Genomic DNA, 17,487 nt, shown 5'->3' with positions numbered 1-17,487 from the left:
CTTGTTATGCTTGATATTTTCGAGTCTTCATCCAGAGGACTGACAAGATGTCTTGTTTATTGAAGTCTGTAGTGTCCAATGAAATCAAGAATATGGGAATCATTTAGATGTGCGATCCTTACGTGTGGGGAAGACTATCGAACCGCATGACTGCCTGTGGAGTGGAGTATATCCGACGCCATTTACCGATGCGCATGTTGAGTAGCTTGATTTGAAAACGGTACCGGTAGCATGCAGAATACCTCATTCGCTGCATAGATCGCCGCACAGCTGATCATTACGATCCTAGTTCGAATCACTGGAAAAATGCAAATTGAACGATATCTTGACGCCTACCGTCAGCGTCGCATCTGCATCTTGCATCTGTTGTGTAACTGCGGAACCAATGACAATGTGCCAACCCCGCAGGCAGTGAGCAGATGCTGCTAAGACCTGATAGCAATAGAGAGCACCAAGGGTTTCTACATCGGTGTGAAAAGCGCAATCTTCAAGGTGGAATAGGCTCATAGACATGCGTCCTGGTTATTCGTCGAGGTATAAGTGCAGCTCGAGCGCGACCCGCCACGGTCTACAAAGGCAGTGTAGCTTGCCCAATCGCCCAAGATGACCTTGGCTGTTCAAATTTACGATGCTCGGTACTTCTTGTCATTTCTTGCTCTTTTCATTTTCGTGGGAAACAAGTATCGTAAATATCGACGATTGCAAAATTTCCCCGGTCCCTTCAGTACAGGCTGGTCAGAAGCGTGGCATACCCTTACTACACTCAGCAGACACAATCATCTCGAGTACCATGAAGTCAGCAAGAAGTATGGTGAGTGATTTAATCTAGATACCGAGAAGTCGTGCGCTTGCGTCCGATTTGGAGCGGACGTGACAACCCTACTGACGATGGCTCCGCAGGCCGCATCGCTCGCGTTGGACCAAATGATCTCCTTACATCTTCGCACGAGTTGCTTGCGCATATGAATTCAGTACGATCGCCATATACCCGAAGTGCGTGGTACAATACCGCTGCTCGCATGAGGCCTGGACGAGACAACATCTTTAGCCAAATTGACGAGGAGGAGCACACTAAACGCCGTCAACAAATGGCATCAGGCGTAAGTGATGAGCCGTCTCAATGGGTGTCTCAATCCTAAATGATGATATATAGTATTCTGGCAAGGAAAATCTAGCCTTGGAATCCGACATTGACAATCGCGTACTTGAATTACTCAATCTCATCCGAACCAAATACACATCGACTGCAGCGCAGTCACGCCCTGTGGATATTGGCCGCAAAATCCAATACTTCACCTTGGACGTGATTAGCAGTGTCGGATTCGGGGAGCCATTTGGAGATCTAGAGGCAGATGCAGACTTGCATGACATCATCAAGTCCACCAAGGTAGGTCTAACGATGATTACCATCTTCGGAGCCTTTGGTCTTGTCCCATACCTTCAATGGCCGTTGATCGCTCACCTCCTTGCACCATCGGAGACTGACAAGACGGGTGTGGGACGCATGATGTACATTGCACGAAATGTTATCGATAGTAGGCTTAGAAAGCCACTCGAAGGACGATCCGACATGCTGGCCTCATTTATGCGTCATGGTCTGAGCAAAGATGAATTGCTTTCGGAATCACTTTTGCAGATCGTAGCAGGATCTGATACTACCGCGACTACACTACGATGCACTTTGCTGTACATCGTCACTCATCCGCAGGTATATCGTAGACTCCAAGAGGAGGTTGACGCCGAAATTGCCTCCAACGGCGTCGACAGCAAGTCAGGGGTCATCTCGGACTCGAGATTGAAAATTCTGCCCTATTTGCAGGCCGTGGTTCGGGAAGGGCTGCGCATCCATCCACCTGTGACGGATGTAGTTCCAAAAAAGGTACCCAAGGGCGGCGATAAGTTCACAATAGACGGCCAGGAATACTTTTTCCCAGAAGGAACAAACATCAGCTACAGTGTCTGGAGTGTCCAACATGACAAGGACATGTTCGGTGAAGACGCAGAGTTCTTTCGCCCAGAGCGGTGGTTACTCGACGAGGAAAGCGACAAGGATCGCCTTCTCGCCATGAGGCGTACGACAGATATGATCTTTGGGTATGGCAAGTACCAGTGTTTAGGGAAGCCTGTGGCTTGGATGGAGACTACGAAAGTTCTGTTCGAGGTAAATCATGCGTTGATGTGATGAGTGTTCCCATGCTAATGACAGCAATAGTTTATGCGCCATTTTGAATGGACGATCTCGAAACCAGAGACGCCGTGGACCTCGCAGAATTACTTTGGGATTTTCCTACAGAACGAGTTGTGGGTCACAGCGACGGAGCGAGGTAACGGCTGAGGACATGTACCGTAAGCGGTTCAGTAGAATGGCAATCAACGGTGCAGGCGTGGGGGAGATGATTCTTACAAATAACAGTTTTCATTTTCTACAACGAAGTGAATTGATTGAAGTGTCACATGTGCGATGCCACAAGTATTGCCTATGTAGGTGATAGATAGCCCATCTAACATGGGTTGTGGCTGTAGGTCACATGACCCTAGAGTGCGCTATCTTAAGCATGTGTCTGTGAATTGAGATGGCTTGTCACCTCGATGCGACGAAAACCTTGTTAGGTATATTTTAGTTGAGGCACAACATGTAGATAGCAGTTCCAGTATTAATCTACCTCGAAAGGAGTGATTGGGGGGTAGCATGCGGTAATTAGGGGTTAGGACTTACTGTTAGGGCTGAACTGAAAAGCGGGCCCCCGCTTGCGTCTAATGGGCCGCGGCTGTTTCCTACTAGGCGCAATCGCGGAACATCTACGTCAACCTCAACGTTTCAGCTCAGCGGTGTGCTGGCAGACTGCTGCTACTGTTACTCTTTCCTTCGACCTACTCCTATCCATGTACTCAACCCGCAAGTTTTTGTCTTGAGATTACCCTTTACGTCCCCTCAACGTCACCACCCGTCATCATGTCCACACGCGGGCAATTCAACACCAAGAACCCAACCATCAAGCGCATACGTAAGCGATGTCATAGCATGTGACACGACATCACCACTGACAATCGCAGTAAAAGAAGCTTCTGAGCTCTCCGTCACAGCCTCGGCAGACTACCATGCAGAACCACTGGAGGAGAATCTGTTCGAATGGCACTTCACCATCCGTGGCCCGCCCGAGCCCTCGGCATATGCTGGTGGCATCTACCACGGCCGCATCATCCTACCGCCCCAGTACCCCCTCCGACCCCCATCCTTTCGTTTCCTGACGCCAACTGGCCGCTTTGAAGTCAATCGTGAGATCTGCCTCAGTATTTCTGGACACCATGAGGAGACATGGCAGCCCGCTTGGGGCGTCAGGACAGCACTGGTCGCGATAAGGAGCTTCATGGACACAGACGCCAAGGGCCAATTGGGAGGCATCGAATGCAGCAAAGTGGCACGTGGGCGTATGGCCAAGGATAGCGGGTCGTGGACATGTGCCGGTTGCGGGAAGAGTAATGCGGATATCATGAAGGAGCGTGAGGCGCTCGTGGCGGAGCTTGAAGCGAAGGAGGGCACACGCAAGGAAGAAGAGGTGCCTGAGGAGCTTCGCCTGGCATACCGCGATGAGCTGGACAAGAAGAAAGAACAACATGAATCAAATGGAGGCAATGGGGAGGGCAAGGCGGTGCAGCCATCTGCCGAAACTGCCTCGGCCGCAGCGTCATCAATAGCAGTAGCACCAACATCAGCATCAGCAATGCCTGCGCAAGCCTCGAACTCTACGGCAGCACCCGCAGTACCTCAGCCGAGACCTACCAGAACCACACAACTACCTCTTCAGAGGCGACAGGTCATCCAACGCAGCCCAGACCGTTCATTTGACTGGGTCGACACATGCATATATGGTGTGGTGGCGGCACTGCTGTTCATGGTGATCAGAAAGTTTGGTTGACCAGAGTCATGTGCGTGTTGGCAATAGTCACGTGCGTTGAACATCGTTTGACTCGTCTAGACCTGTTCAAAACCTGTTCGACATGTCCACAGGTAATTCTTTCATTCTCATCTCAATGTCTCAATTATTAGCAAGCGTTGGAGTTATGGGTACAAGGGAACAGCATTTTCTTCCGTTATCATCTTTTCGACAACATGTCAAGTCATGTTTGCGAGTCAAAACAATCGAGGCGAATACAATCCAATCCACACCACCTCGTTTCTCGAGTTCATGCATCTAATGTCTACTCTCTTTCTTGTCTCTTATGATATCACTGATGTCAAACGATCTCACTCTGGTGCGAAGTACACGACTAACTCATCATCTGGAGATGGCTACCCTATGTGATAACGGGTATGCGACAATTCTCTGCTGCTTGGTTAACCGCTCTTGCTCTGCCATGCCGTATTTACATGATCTCAAAGGCGCCGTCGTTTCTCAGATGTGGTCAGCTTCCATGACCATGTCAAAAACATCGCAGGTCTTGGCATCACAGCACAACCCACTCTGCCCGGCCAACACAGGCACTCAATGCGGCAGTCACAGCTAAATCACATTGGATTTGCATACAAAATCGTTGTTGTATACAGATATCCCAGTCACGGACCAGCCGCTCCCTAGCCAACGGATGCGATGTTGCAAAGGCTGAAAGCCTCGTTTGCATGCGTGCCTTCCTATATTGTCACCTTCACTTGCAGACCGCGCCGCCACCCAAACATTGCCCTGCTGTTTTGTTTCTGTACCCGGACCCTTGTCTATATAAACTGCCTCTCTCCTGTCACAAACCTTTCCTTCTCATCTTTGGACTCCTCAAACACTTTCATACATCGAAATTCCAAACACACGATTACATATCTTCACCCAACACATCACCTTCTTCTCTTCCACTTCGAATCCTCCATCTCCACTTGGACCATTCTCACACAACACTTGGACATCTCCATCCAACACTCCCACATCTCTACCTGTCACGTCTCACTCTCCACCTGACACTTCGAACTCTCCATTTGACACCTCGACCTCTCATCCCGACACTTCGACAACAACACTCAACACCTCAACATCACCATCACACACAATGCAGCACATGATTCCTGCATCTTTCACCATGCCGCTCACCACACTCTTCGCCAGGCGTTCCGCCCAACACATGTCCAACGGGACCACTGTCCAAGCCAGCAATGACACTACCATCATGGTTCCAGCTGAACCGGTTCACCACAAGCGCAACTCCTCTGGTGGTCGCATCGCTGCCGGCTTCCGCAAGATATTCTCCGGCCGCGACCATGACAACTCTACAAGTCAGGTCTCGGTTGATACACCATCCAGTCAACTATCAGAGTCGCAGGTCAGTCACTAAGCTTACAGTCTCGTGTTAACCAAGCTAACTTCTGCCACACAGCGATCGCGCCCATCTTCTCCGGAGACCGCATCCACACCACCGTCGACTGCTGGCTCGTCCTCCCCAGGCTTAGCCAACAAGAATGCCCGCACCGACTTGGAGCCCGCTGCCACTTCACCTGAGGTGAGCCCGACTACTGAGAGTCTCTGCGAGGCCCCCATCCACGCGACCACTGGCCCTCACGATGATATCGTGTCCGCCGCGCCTGCCCAAGAATCCAATCATCACGACGCGATCATGGCCGCATACGCAAAGGCTGAAGAGATACTCGCAGCACGTCATGCGACTCTCCAGACCAAGGCCGAGGATGGCAAAGGTTTGAAGAAGCACTTGGGCCTCAAGCTCAAGAACATTACCGCCAAAGAGGCTGCTAAGGCCAAGGAGACGCACACCGCGGGTGCTGGCCCTTCCCTCCCCCGCCCTGAACCAGCACCACGCAGCACAGAGGTTCGGCGACAACCTCAAACTGCCAGTGATGCCATGGCCATGCTGGAGCGCCGTGAGCGAATCATGTCCATAACATATGGTGCGGTATTCTATGGGTGTCAGGATGCCTACGACAAGCTGGAGCGCCTCAACAACCACTTCTGTGACCGGGATAGCGGACTCAAGCCCCTGAATGCCGATATAGTCATTGGTTTCGGCGACTACCACCTTCGTGCCAATGACTTGGGCTTCTTTGAGCACACATGGATTGCCCGGTACAACTATTTCCGGCTATTCCAACGAAAGCTCAATAGTCGAGAGATTAGTATCGACGATTACGAGTTCCTTGTTGAGCAGCTCTTCCCCGCCGACGATGCCCAGCTCCTGGATCCCGAGGACTTCGACATCTACCTCGAGCCCCTCGTAGAAGAGGGCATTTTCGACATGGACCAGTTCCTGCTGCTCCGAGACCTTGGTGTCTCACAAGAGGAAATGGACCGCACCATCCACTACACCCATCCGGACGTTGCTCCTCGTGTGCAAGCACGTCGGAATGCGGACAACAAGTACTTCCGGATGCCACAGCGTGCCATGCGGACCGGGTCTATCGACCTTCCCGGCCAACCTAGGCGCGACGACAACCTGCACCAGTACCTCCAGCTCCTCGTCGAAGCCGCCGTCTACAAGCAGACCCACTACCGTGGGTTCTACTTTGGGAACGCCGCAGCAGAACTCGGTCGATTCCACCAAGCATACGCCTTGAGTGAGAAGGACAAGCTCCTGCCACCGGAGCTGACCGACTACAACCGCTCATGGACGTACGCTGAGTCCCGGCTTCTCGAGCGCGGCCAGTTGCTTTGCAACTTGCTCAAGCAGTACCAGGCGGGCACCATCACCGACTTTGGTGTCCTTCGGGTTGTTCGCGCAACCCTTGTCCCTCTCCCAGGACAGCCGCGGTTCGGCAGGACATATCTGGAGAAGATGTTGTACGATCGTAGCGTCGGCGCCGGTATGGCGATTCACCAGATCCCAGAGATTCTATCTCTGATGAGGGAGCATGACTCGGTCATGTCCTGCCCGACTGTGCGTCAGACTATGATTGCTGACATGCAGAATACTGCCGTGGCCTTCGAGGCAGAGGAGAAGATTCGGTTGGCCGACATCAAGGCTGACCGACGGACCTTCAAGAAGCAGTTGAAGAAGGAGTTGGGAGTTTGGGGACGGGTCAAGCGCAAGGCCAAGGGTGTGTTTGGCAGGAAGAAGGCGGTAGTTGAGGCAGAGGGCTTCAACCCTTTTAGCCCTGAGCATGGGAGCTGTGTCCCAGAGGGGAAGGCCGATGGATCCTTCTATGCTTGAAGGACGGGGCTGATTTGTGGTTTTTCTTTCCTCTCTGGTCGTCTTATCTTGGTGTTGTGGTTTCTCTTTTTTTTTCTTTTTTTTTCCTCATCTTGGTGTTTGTGGTTTTTCTTTCCTTTCTTGTTTTCTTGTCTTGGTTTATGGTTGGTCTTGATCTTATAATTGGGTTTCTTGGTTTTGATTTTTCTTACACGGGCGTTCTGCATACTGGAACGGCGCCGTATACCCCTCGTGTCGTCTGCCCTTGAGGCATCGAGTCTATAGATGTTTGTTTTTGCATTTCATTCGACATGGCATGGTGGCCCCATGAGACAAAGCCTTAATACATGTCCTTCTCATCATCTCAGCTCATCTTGTCCATCATGCTTGTCTCCTTCTCCTCCATTTTCGGCATCATCTTCCATCTCATCTGTCTTTGCAAGCCCTGACATGCAACTTCAGCTTCTCATACCCCGTGATCCATCAACTCCGGATTAAAATGAATAACAGCTAACCATGTCGTCGCAGATACACACTCTCACTGGAAGTACAATATAGCTGAGCATTCGAACTCTCATGGCTATCCCTTCTACCCAGACCTCACCCGCCGCTCCGTCTCAGCGCCACATACCCCTCACCTCCATCATCTCCATCATCTGACCAGCGTATTAATATACGCCACGCCCTCGAGCCTATCATCATCCGGCTCAACATAACTCCTATCCGTACGAAACACAAAATTCGTTACATTTTTGCCGTATTGGGGCCAGTGCGGTATCCCCTTGACTTTACTCCCAGCTGTTAGCATGCTATAACGTTTGCAAAGACTGGGAAGAGGGAGCGCAAGAGGGACTGTGGGGGGAAAACGTACGTCCATGTAGGTTTGGATCGAGATTGTATGCAAAGGATGTCCACATGCGCATGACTAGGTTTGAGAGGGCGAGGTTGGCTGGGTTTGTGCCGAGGGGGGTGATGGTTTGTGTGGGGTTGCCGAAGACAAAGGGGATCTGGGGTTTGGATTGTTAGTTTCTGGACTTGAACATTGAATAGAAGATGAAGAAGAAGAAGAAGAGAAAGAGAAAGAGAAAGAGAAAGAGAAAGAGAAAGAGAAAGAGAAAGAGAAAGAGAAAGAGAAAGAGAAAGGAGAAACGGGCTTTTCATCCCACCCAACCCCATCATCTCCACAAACATACCTCTGAAAAATGATTCACCCCAATACTAGCAGGCGTATTATTGTACTTTGGCGCATCCCACCGATAACTATACACCTCGTCCACATACCCACTCATCTTCTCCGCAAGCAACCTCCTCGGCGCAAACATTGTCAAGTCCGTCGCTATACTCTGATACCGCTTCCACTGCAGCCCATTCTCCGGCCACGTTCGATTCCCCCAGCCATACGGCAAGCCCTGGGCCGGGTCATTCGGGTACAGAGCCAGCAGACGACGGGCCACGGTTTCATTCACATTCCAGCGCTTGGAAGCCTGGAGCTGTGTGAGAGCTTGATCGTCTGTATCTACGCCCGTGACACCGAAGCCTTCATCCGTGTTTGTGCCGAGGATGATTGGGAGTTTTGCAAACCTGCCTTGGTGCAGCGACATCTGGGCTGGACGGGGGATCAACGAGCCGTCGAGGACGTGGAACCATTCGAGGCCTTGATTACCATGCGGTGCGATTTCTTCATATGCAACGTCGCGAAGGCATTGCAGTGTATTGTTTGCAACGTCACAGCCCACACTCGCAGTGAGGTTGTTGTACATTTTCTCGTACCAATCCGTGCCGTTTAACGGTGGGCCAACTGCGCCTCCGCTCTCCAAAATGGCAGCGCGAAAGAGTCCGTCGTTTGCGCCGTCGAAAGCGTTGATGTGATCGCCGACTGAATAGGCTCCTGCAGATTCGCCCCAGACGGTTACTTTGGCGGGATCTCCGCCAAAGGAAGCAATGTGGCGCTGCACCCATTGCAAGGCGAGACGTTGGTCACGGAGCCCGAGGTTTTGGGCGCCGGCGGCGTTGATGGCGGTAGAGGAGATGAAGCCAAAAGCGGCCATGCGGTAATTGATTGAGACGCCAATGATGGGTTTGCGGTTGAGGGTGGATTGTTGGACGAGGTAGGACATGTTGTAGCTGGATCCGTTAGCTTGAATAGTACCGTAAATTGGGGATTCTGGTGAGTGGGAGAATGAGTATAGGGTACCTACCGTGGATCACTCGTCGCGCCCTGTTGCCATCCACCGCCATATATCCAGAGCAAAATAGGGAGATTCGTTTCATTGGTCACAGGTTTAACGATATTAAGATGGAGACAGTCTTCGCCCATCCTCGTCCAGTTGGCTGCAACGAGGCGATCTGTATCTGAGCCGTAGCCCTTGCAATCGAGACCAAATTGCGTCGCATTGACAATCCTGTCTGGCGCATCCCTGATCAATTCCGCTGGAGCAAATCGCACTGGCTTAGGTGCATATTTGATACCGAGGAAGACATCCTGATTGAATTCCGGGAGGTGACGACCATGGATGATACCAGCTTTTGAGTGAACGATTGGCAAAGTGGCTGTCACCGAGGGGATTAGCAATGTACTGGCCAAGTAGAGACGGGGAAAAAGCTTCATGGCGCCAATAAATCAATGAGATATCTTGGAAGGCGCATGGCAATAGATACATGGATATTCATATTAAGTCGTGCAATCCATTCTGTTCCACTTTGCAGGTAGTATCTGTGGACGAATCATGCGTGGAGTTCAAACTTCCACCAATGAGTTTACCGGATATAGGATAAATGCGGATGGATGGGGTATTATCGTGGTGTTGCGGAGAAATACATGGCAAGGTAATGGTTTTTGACATGTTCATTGTGCTAAATTATAGCACAGGTCATGTTCAAAAGTAAAGGGATAAAAAAAATCCAACTTGCTCGCACTACACTGGCACATAACCACGGCCATGAACCAAGCGTTCCTGACGATCAAGGTATTAGAATGCATGTCCCGATGGTGACGTTGGAAATGCGGGTGTAATAATTCCCCGCTCTCCCAGCCGAGCTACCCCCACATTAGCGATTTCCTGTCTGGGCCAGGCGGGCATCCCTGCATACAATTCAGGTAAAGACTGATTCAGTGACGGGAGAATTCGAGTGGAGCCGAAAAAAAAAATTGAAGATTGAATATGCTGCCGAGTAAAAGCTAGGAATCTAGGGGTATCTCTCTGTGTCGCCATACAGTGTGCAAATGGAAGAATTAGGGCAATAACGACGATATACAATGGAAAAAGAAAGGATGCAAATGGCATGATGCACGTTTGGTCGGCGCATGTATGCCTTAGAGAAACTTGAAAAACGCAACACAGGCCAGACACGCCACGGCAGCCAGCGTCCCCGTGACCTCTGGCCTTTGGACAAAGCTTGTGAGTAGGTCTTTTGACTTGGTCACAGATTTCTCCGACACACCTTGCGCAAGCGCGAGGGCCAGAAGCGCAGATTTTTCTGTTTCAAGGTGCTCCTCTACTTGCCCTGCTGACGTTGCTTCGGTATCCGGAGATTGTGCGGCGACCATGGCATCGAGCTCGTCGACCAGCGTCGCACAAAACCTGAAGACGTCCTTGGCCTCTTCGATGATGTCGATTCGTTCATCTGGCGAGAAGAGGGCTTCCGCATCTGCCAGCCGTGCCTTGAATTCGGCTTTGATATCCTCGCCATCGAGGTCGCCGGGAAAGTGCCAGAAGGATAATCCCCGATCGGCTAAGCTCATATCGTCATGGCGAGTCGGCCAGTAGTCGTCCGGAGCGCGCAGCAAGGTACCTCTTATCCAGCGTCCGCCAGAGAAGACAGCCATGTAGAAACACCATGCATAGCTCACCAGCGTCCAGGGCTTCTGGTTGACGCTCTTACGAATATGTGTACAAAATTCCGCGACCTTAATTCCGGGATATTTGGCCAGTAAGACTTCCAGGTCGGTGGGGTGCAGGTCGAGCAGATGCTCCAGATCTCGTTTGAGCCGTGATGAGCGTAAAAGACCGTGTGGGCGCAGTGATTGCAAGAAGGCAGCAATTTGTGGGGAAGGTGGGGTTGGTGCACCGAGTGTGGAAGTGAAGAGCGAGGGAGAGTCGTACGGGTTTACAAGGAGATAGGAGAGGAGGGGAGAGAAGGGCGGGGATGTGGTGCCGCCCTCATCGTTGGTGGGCCAGGAGGCGGCTTGGGGCATGGATGCGACATGATCTCGTAGTAGATCGGCCCATAATGACTCAAAGGTGAGGAAGATGTGGGCAAAGTGGACGAGGCCGGTCGTGTAGAGCGAGGCGTCGTGAGCGTGTGGAGGGAGTGCGAGCGGCAGGCGGCTTGTAATGAGGCGGTTGAGGGCGGTGTGGAGCGATCTGTGGTATGCCCAAAGTCAGATTGGCATGGGAGATGAAGATGGGAATTTGGAAAAGGGGGAAGAGTTGTGCAGCGAGTCATCGTCACACCTACCGCGTCGCCATGTTGATCTCGGCAGAGAGGGACACGGGCCCCCCAGCAGCAGCATCGGCAGCCTCTCCACGCGCAAGTACACCTTGTTGCATTTCCAACATGCCTGTCGTCACCTTTGGCCGGCGTAATGGTGGGTTTTTCGTGTAGGAGGCGATGGTGGAAGATGAATGTTTTTGTTCGTCAAGATATAGGAGAACTCCAAGCAAGCGCCAGTGATGAGAAACGTACCGGGAACGGGTAGTGAGGGACCAGGTGGTGAGATGCGTCTAGACTCTGGAGGAAAGCGGGAACCTTCGGCCACCATGCCAGGCAAGGAAGGCTTTTTACGCAAAAACATCCAAGATTTGCTGTAGTACGCAGCAGGCAGCCGGTAACAGGCAGCAGGATAGTAGGTACTGTAGTAGCAAGTAAGCATGTACTGGTAGAGTAGCGCATGCGACCTACCCATGCGACACCGGAGTTGGAAGTCGTCTGCCCTCCTTTGTGTCTCGTGCAGTCCGGGTCTGATGTGCTCACATGCGATCCAAGGTCACCACTTGTACCATGCACACCGTATTGTATGCCGTGTGAGCATTGTAGCCGTGTGAGAGAGACAGATACCGGCCATTGAGCAGACATGTGGGGTGGCGGGCGTCGGTGATGCAATACAACTGGCCCGCCCGTTGCGTTGCGGCAGGGGTTTCCAAGCTGGAACCGCTTGGATGCGCGATCGATGGGAGACTGCAACGGAGGAAAAGCAGACGACGTCGGAACAGGGCTAGAACAGTGACGCGGAGAGCGCATGCTTTGCAGATGGGTGGCGAGAGGCAGGAAGGGAGAGACACACTTGGGGTAGTGACTAGTTACTCCTACTCTATTCCTCTTCGTCTCTCTTTTCGTCTTCTGTCTTCTCTGCGGCGAGGGAATACTCTAGAGGTGGACATGCAATGCGAACGAGGATCAGCGTGAGGCGATTACCGGACGAGTCATGACAATCGGATTTTTCTTTTCCATCCCCAGTCGAGTATCCACCACCCATTTCTCCCGCATCCGTGGGGGGGAATCACGGTTTTCGGCCGTCTGGTCTGTTCATCGGCGCCGAAGGACTGGCAGTGTTGTTGGCCATTGCACCTCCATACTCTACTCTATACCTAGCCATCACGCAGTCGCCACATAGCCATATCAAAAAAAAACGCAGACAGCTAGAGTACTCTACAGTGCACACTTGCTGTACTCGCTCCTCCTCGTCTCCTCCCTGTCTGGCCACGGCCATAACTCAACTCCAAGACCGCCAAACGGACGGCAAGTGCCTTGCTTATGTCATGGCTTGTCATGGCTTGTCATGTCTGCTTATGTCATTCGCCAACTTCACAAACAACTCACATGTCGCAGCACGCATACATGATGGAACGAGGTTGCAATTTTTGTCCTTGTCCTTTTGATTCCCCTCCCTCACAGCCAAGCTTAGCCCAGCATGGTCACCGTATCCAGCCCACCAGAGACATCAATAGCTATCCGTGCGCCAATCATGGCAACCAAAATTGCTAATGCCTTTGACATGCGGACACAAGAACAAGTCAGATAGGCACGTTTATACAACGAAAAAGGACTCATGACACCGTTAGATTCGTAGTGTATCCATCAAGTCATACGTCATCATGTCTGGTTGGGCGGAGAAGTGGATCCGAGTTCAAGACATCCGTGAAACCCACCCCTCTCTATCATCCATGCTGTTGATGGCTCGCCGTAGTCGCTCACCTCGACACTGCCCAGTCAAAGTCGACGTTCTCACGCTCGGAAACCTCGTTGACGGATGGATCACTGCAGACAGGGCCCCAGACTTGTTCCTCAAACTGTCCCGGAGCGACGTTATTGCCATAGAAGGAGTAGTCTACCACTGTTAGTACACAAGGGACTCAATAATGGCAGCCACTACTTACAGCAGTAGAAACGACCAGGCCAGTCCGTCTCTTGACCGTTGCAGTGTCCGAGAGCACAGCCAATGCTGGTGGAGTTGCGCCAGACCATCTGCGAAAAGTGGCCCCAGGCAGCTTCGAAGTGAGGGTTGCCGTAGGGATACTTGGTCTCCTCCTCGTGCCAGCCGTGAGAAGCGGTACGGGCGAACTCGATCCAGGCCTCGTAGTCGGGAGGTGGAGGCGTCACGGACGAGAGGTTGCTGCCAGGGCGTTTCTGTTGCACGTGTTAGTCTTGCCGGCACTCCTTGGTGAGATGGATGCGCTTACATGGCCAGGCTCATGAGTGCACTCCTCGATGTCTTTGCGGGCAGCGTCAGCGAGCGCCGTGTCCCAGACCAGATCCTGAGCGCAGTGAAGACGACGCCAGTACCAGTGGGCGCGCATGACAGCGCTGATGAAGTTGGGGTCGTCCTGGTGGGGGGCATCGTCGGCAACAAGATTGCGGCTCATGATCTCGTGCGTGGGAGCAGCAACCGCCGCAGCCACTGCAAGAGCAAGGAGAGCAGTGAATATCTTCATGTCGCCGTGCCGGAGGAAGAGGAATAGCAATGGCTAGTAGGTGAATGAAGCGGAGGTATTGTGTGTATTATGAGCCTAGGAACCAAGGTGAGGTGATGCGGTCGTACGAATAGTAATTGTAGGGCACGAGGTGAGAACAAAGTAGGATAGGCGAATGAAATGATTGACGGATAGGACAATGAACGAGGGTGTGGGCAGAAAGGAGAGAGACAGATGGTAGAGAGGACGGTCGAGGGGTCAGAGTGTTTATAGAGCTGAAGAACAAGGGCAGGAGGTAATTACCCAACTATCGTACTTTCCTATAGCGTAGTTGTTGTCAGAGCGCGCCTTCTACATTCAAGTGACCTGAACACCACCACCAAGAAACAAACAAACAAACAAACAAACAAACAAACGGATCCAGACCACCTGGCGAAACAGGAAAGGAAGCCTATCACGCCACATAACACCGCCCGGCTTCAATGAAAGCGTTGAGCCCATCTCCTACTGTTGGGCATTCACTCTTCCATGGCGGCAAACGGCCAGCAACAGACTTGGGCCAGTTTCTTGTGCGCGCCGAGTCTGGCGTAGTCGAAGCAGTGGGACAAGACAAGTTGGACCTCGACACGGGCCCGGGCCCGCTGCGGGGCACACAGACGCATACCGTACACTCTAGTCAAGCAGTGAGTCTGTCGTCTGATTAGCTAGATGAACATGTCCTCGTTTCTCTGCCGCCCGGCCATGCCAAGGCTCATTTGACATTCACAACTAACGAACGCAAACACACACGGGAGATGAGAATGCACGACGGCCATGGTGACGGCGCTTCACTCAAGTCACCGCATGTGTCTTTAGCCCTCTCAACAGCAAAGTACGAGATCAGAGTGGGGAAAGCAGGGTGAGGAGGCAAGACCTCCGCCAGTCACCAACAATGGGGGAAGCAAGCAAGGTTTTCAACGTAACAGAGATCATATACTAACATCGCTCCGAGCTCAGGCTACAGCCAACCCTCACCCACTCCTTGGCGTGTGCTTTCGTTGAAGAGCAGGCTGCTTCTGAGATGTTCTGTGTTCCGTGCTCCTGTGCTACAACTCACCCCAACCTCGCCCTTTATTCGCCCCCTTCTCCTCTACCCTTCACCCTGGTCATATTTTTTGCCAACGCTTAGATTGTCCATTGGGCCATCGACACACACGACTGCTAGACACACCCTCTTGAAACATCTGCCATTCTTTCCAACGTGGCACGGGCAATCAGGGCCAGAAGCGCAAGGCTGCTCCTGCGCCACGTCTGTGCGAGGCCTAATCTTGCACAGGACCCCTCTCCACTGTCAAGCTTGTAGCTCACGCAATTCCCCATCGTTGTACTGTGCCAAAGACCGGGATTTCTATGCCACATAGATCGTAAACACAGATGCATATGTTCATGCAATGGTCGCACTGTCCACCTGCAGTTTCAGAGTTTCTCGTCACGAGACAAGTCGGGCTCATCCCTCTTTGAGACGTTTGGCAGGTCGCCCAAGGATGGAATCGTCCGGTAAACCACTCCGCTTCGTGCCAGGCAAACTCGATGTGCGAATATCATTGTCTTCTTGGCTGACTCTGCGAACCGGATACTTGATCTTCGAATCCTCGAAGCAATTGTCCGAGATTTTTCCATGGGCAGTGAAGTAGGGGTGCTCCAATGCCTTCTCAGCCGTCAGTCGTTTCTGCGGATCATATTCAAGCAGAGCCTTCAAAAGTGCTAGTCCCTCTGGTCCAGGGGTATCCGGCCCGGAGCCGACGGGGTACTGATTGTTGTTCAGCGTCTGGTGGTACCATCGCTCAAGGCCATCGCCGCTCTGTGGACGAGGGAAGCGGGATGCGTTGCCTGCCATCATAGAGGACAGCTGTGTGTACTCTGGCATGGCCGTCAGAAGTGGCCAGCGATCCTTACTGGGCATGCCCATGATTTCCACAATCTTCTGCATCTGGTTGCGCTGAAAGGGTACCGTCTTCTTGCTGTCCATCTTGGCCTCCTCCCCTTTGAAGATCGGGCGCAGCGACAGCAATTCGGCAAAGATGCAGCCGACGGCCCACATGTCGACTGCTGGGGTATAATGACGGCTGCCAAGGAGAAGCTCAGGTGCCCGATACCAGATTGTCACGACGACCTTATCGCCAGAGAACAAGGATTGCAATGGCTTGTAAAAAAGGCGAGCCAGACCTAGATCACCAATCTTGACTTTGCCAGAGCTGGTAACCATGATATTGGCAGGCTTCAAATCACGGTGCATGACCCAGTTCCGGTGGAGGTAGAGGAGGCCTTGCAGCAGCTGAAAAAGGATGGACTTGATGGTACGCGCTGGAATGGCCTGGCGTTGGGGTTGGTTGTGGTGATGGATGATTTGGAGTAGATCATGTTCAGCATACTCGAAGACGATGAAGATACACTTGTCTTCGAGGATGATCTCGACAGTATGCACCACATTGGGATGTGCTAGCTCGGTACAAAGGGCCATTTCTCGGATAGCCGACTGCGAGATGCCCGAGTATTGCAGTTCGCCCTCTTTGTCGGGCTTGAACCTAGGAGGCGGTTAGTATGGCCCGCAAGAATGTTGGATTGGAGAGACTCTGACTTTTTGATGGCAAACTCTCCCGCGCGACCATTCCGGCCTTCGGCCTTGTAGACTCGTCCATAGGTACCGCTACTGATGAAACCCACAATCTTGTAACGCTCGTTGACCCGTTTTTTGGTATTGTATCCGGTGAACATGGCCTTGTCAGGCTCTACCGGGGTTTGTTTTTTCAATGAGTGGGTGACAGGGCGATGCGATGTTATCTGGTGAAATGAAGGCTGGGGCGCTGGGAGGTCGACCGGGTGGCTCGGGCCGCAGTTGGCAAGGCTCGCGGAACAACAATCAAGCGGAACAACAAAGTGGCCATGGATGGATGAGGAGGTTATGTTGTCTACAGTACACGGTAGACGGTATGTCGCTACCTATCATCTACCGGCCGGCATGTACCTGCACGTATGGCGTAAGCTGAATGGTTTCGGCGCTTTGGTTCAACAGAGAGACAGGCTGGTGTTTCCCTTGGTGTCTTGGATAGATGATCATCATACCGTACGTGAGCTGCTGGGGCCGAAGCTTCGTCACAGGCACCGAATGAAGCCCCGTACCAGCCCGTAGGCACGTTACGGTACCTGGTTCACCTGATTGACTATGTACCTACCATTATCGCTGCAGCCAGACGGTCTCCACGGCCAAACTTTTCAGGATGTCCTTACTTGCTACGGGCATGATGGCGTACGTGCATAGTAGTAGCTGCACGACGCTCTGAGACGGGCAAGCGCCGGGTTCACGTTGATTGCTGACAGGACGCACTCGTGCTATAGTAGCACACATTCTTGAGGGGCAGCAACCTGTGCCTCTAGCTCTGCTTACCTACCACCTACATCCCCTTCTGCTCTCTATTCG

General features: G+C 52.3%; 8 protein-coding genes across 8 annotated transcripts; 4 read left to right on the top strand and 4 right to left on the bottom strand.

The window, feature by feature from the left end:
• Positions 1–603: 603 nt before the first annotated feature.
• On the top strand, positions 604–2,335 carry IAQ61_007826 (uncharacterized protein; the record flags this gene model as incomplete). Its single annotated transcript, XM_003841976.2, has 4 exons — positions 604–811; positions 901–1,100; positions 1,154–2,161; positions 2,213–2,335. 4 exons carry the CDS (start codon positions 604–606, stop codon positions 2,333–2,335), a joined length of 1,539 nt encoding a protein of 512 aa, XP_003842024.2.
• A 618-nt stretch (positions 2,336–2,953) lies between these two features.
• IAQ61_007825 (uncharacterized protein) lies at positions 2,954–4,013 on the top strand (the record flags this gene model as incomplete). Its single annotated transcript, XM_003841977.2, has 4 exons — positions 2,954–3,005; positions 3,055–3,761; positions 3,922–3,927; positions 3,978–4,013. 4 exons carry the CDS (start codon positions 2,954–2,956, stop codon positions 4,011–4,013), a joined length of 801 nt encoding a protein of 266 aa, XP_003842025.2.
• A 1,093-nt stretch (positions 4,014–5,106) lies between these two features.
• Positions 5,107–7,140, top strand: IAQ61_007824 (uncharacterized protein; the record flags this gene model as incomplete). The annotated part of the gene is made up of 2 exons (XM_066097751.1): positions 5,107–5,268; positions 5,341–7,140. 2 exons carry the CDS (start codon positions 5,107–5,109, stop codon positions 7,138–7,140), a joined length of 1,962 nt encoding a protein of 653 aa, XP_065952248.1.
• A 631-nt stretch (positions 7,141–7,771) lies between these two features.
• On the bottom strand, positions 7,772–9,727 carry IAQ61_007823 (uncharacterized protein; the record flags this gene model as incomplete). The annotated part of the gene is made up of 4 exons (XM_066097750.1): positions 7,772–7,905; positions 7,991–8,126; positions 8,313–9,243; positions 9,318–9,727. 4 exons carry the CDS (start codon positions 9,725–9,727, stop codon positions 7,772–7,774), a joined length of 1,611 nt encoding a protein of 536 aa, XP_065952247.1.
• Positions 9,728–10,432: 705 nt separating this feature from the next.
• Positions 10,433–12,485, bottom strand: IAQ61_007822 (uncharacterized protein; the record flags this gene model as incomplete). The annotated part of the gene is made up of 3 exons (XM_066097749.1): positions 12,022–12,485; positions 11,578–11,972; positions 10,433–11,483 (listed from the first exon to the last, which is right to left on the bottom strand). The coding sequence occupies exons 2-3, from the start codon at positions 11,676–11,678 to the stop codon at positions 10,433–10,435; spliced, it is 1,152 nt and encodes a 383-aa protein (XP_065952246.1). The 5' UTR covers positions 11,679–11,972; positions 12,022–12,485.
• Positions 12,486–13,310: 825 nt separating this feature from the next.
• IAQ61_007821 (uncharacterized protein) lies at positions 13,311–14,051 on the bottom strand (the record flags this gene model as incomplete). Its single annotated transcript, XM_003841981.1, has 3 exons — positions 13,311–13,447; positions 13,497–13,746; positions 13,800–14,051. 3 exons carry the CDS (start codon positions 14,049–14,051, stop codon positions 13,311–13,313), a joined length of 639 nt encoding a protein of 212 aa, XP_003842029.1.
• A 461-nt stretch (positions 14,052–14,512) lies between these two features.
• Positions 14,513–14,734, top strand: IAQ61_007820 (uncharacterized protein; the record flags this gene model as incomplete). The annotated part of the gene is made up of 1 exon (XM_003841982.2): positions 14,513–14,734. The coding sequence occupies one exon, from the start codon at positions 14,513–14,515 to the stop codon at positions 14,732–14,734; it is 222 nt and encodes a 73-aa protein (XP_003842030.2).
• A 782-nt stretch (positions 14,735–15,516) lies between these two features.
• SSN3 (cyclin-dependent protein kinase) lies at positions 15,517–17,367 on the bottom strand (the record flags this gene model as incomplete). Its single annotated transcript, XM_003841983.2, has 2 exons — positions 16,648–17,367; positions 15,517–16,594 (listed from the first exon to the last, which is right to left on the bottom strand). Exons 1-2 carry the CDS (start codon positions 16,782–16,784, stop codon positions 15,517–15,519), a joined length of 1,215 nt encoding a protein of 404 aa, XP_003842031.1. The 5' UTR covers positions 16,785–17,367.
• Positions 17,368–17,487: the final 120 nt, after the last annotated feature.

The sequence above is a fragment of the Plenodomus lingam genome (genome assembly GCF_022343315.1).
Source record: "Plenodomus lingam strain CAN1 chromosome Unknown contig_3, whole genome shotgun sequence".
Lineage (NCBI taxonomy): Eukaryota > Fungi > Ascomycota > Dothideomycetes > Pleosporales > Leptosphaeriaceae > Plenodomus > Plenodomus lingam.
This window is presented reverse-complemented; position numbering and strand designations above follow the sequence as displayed.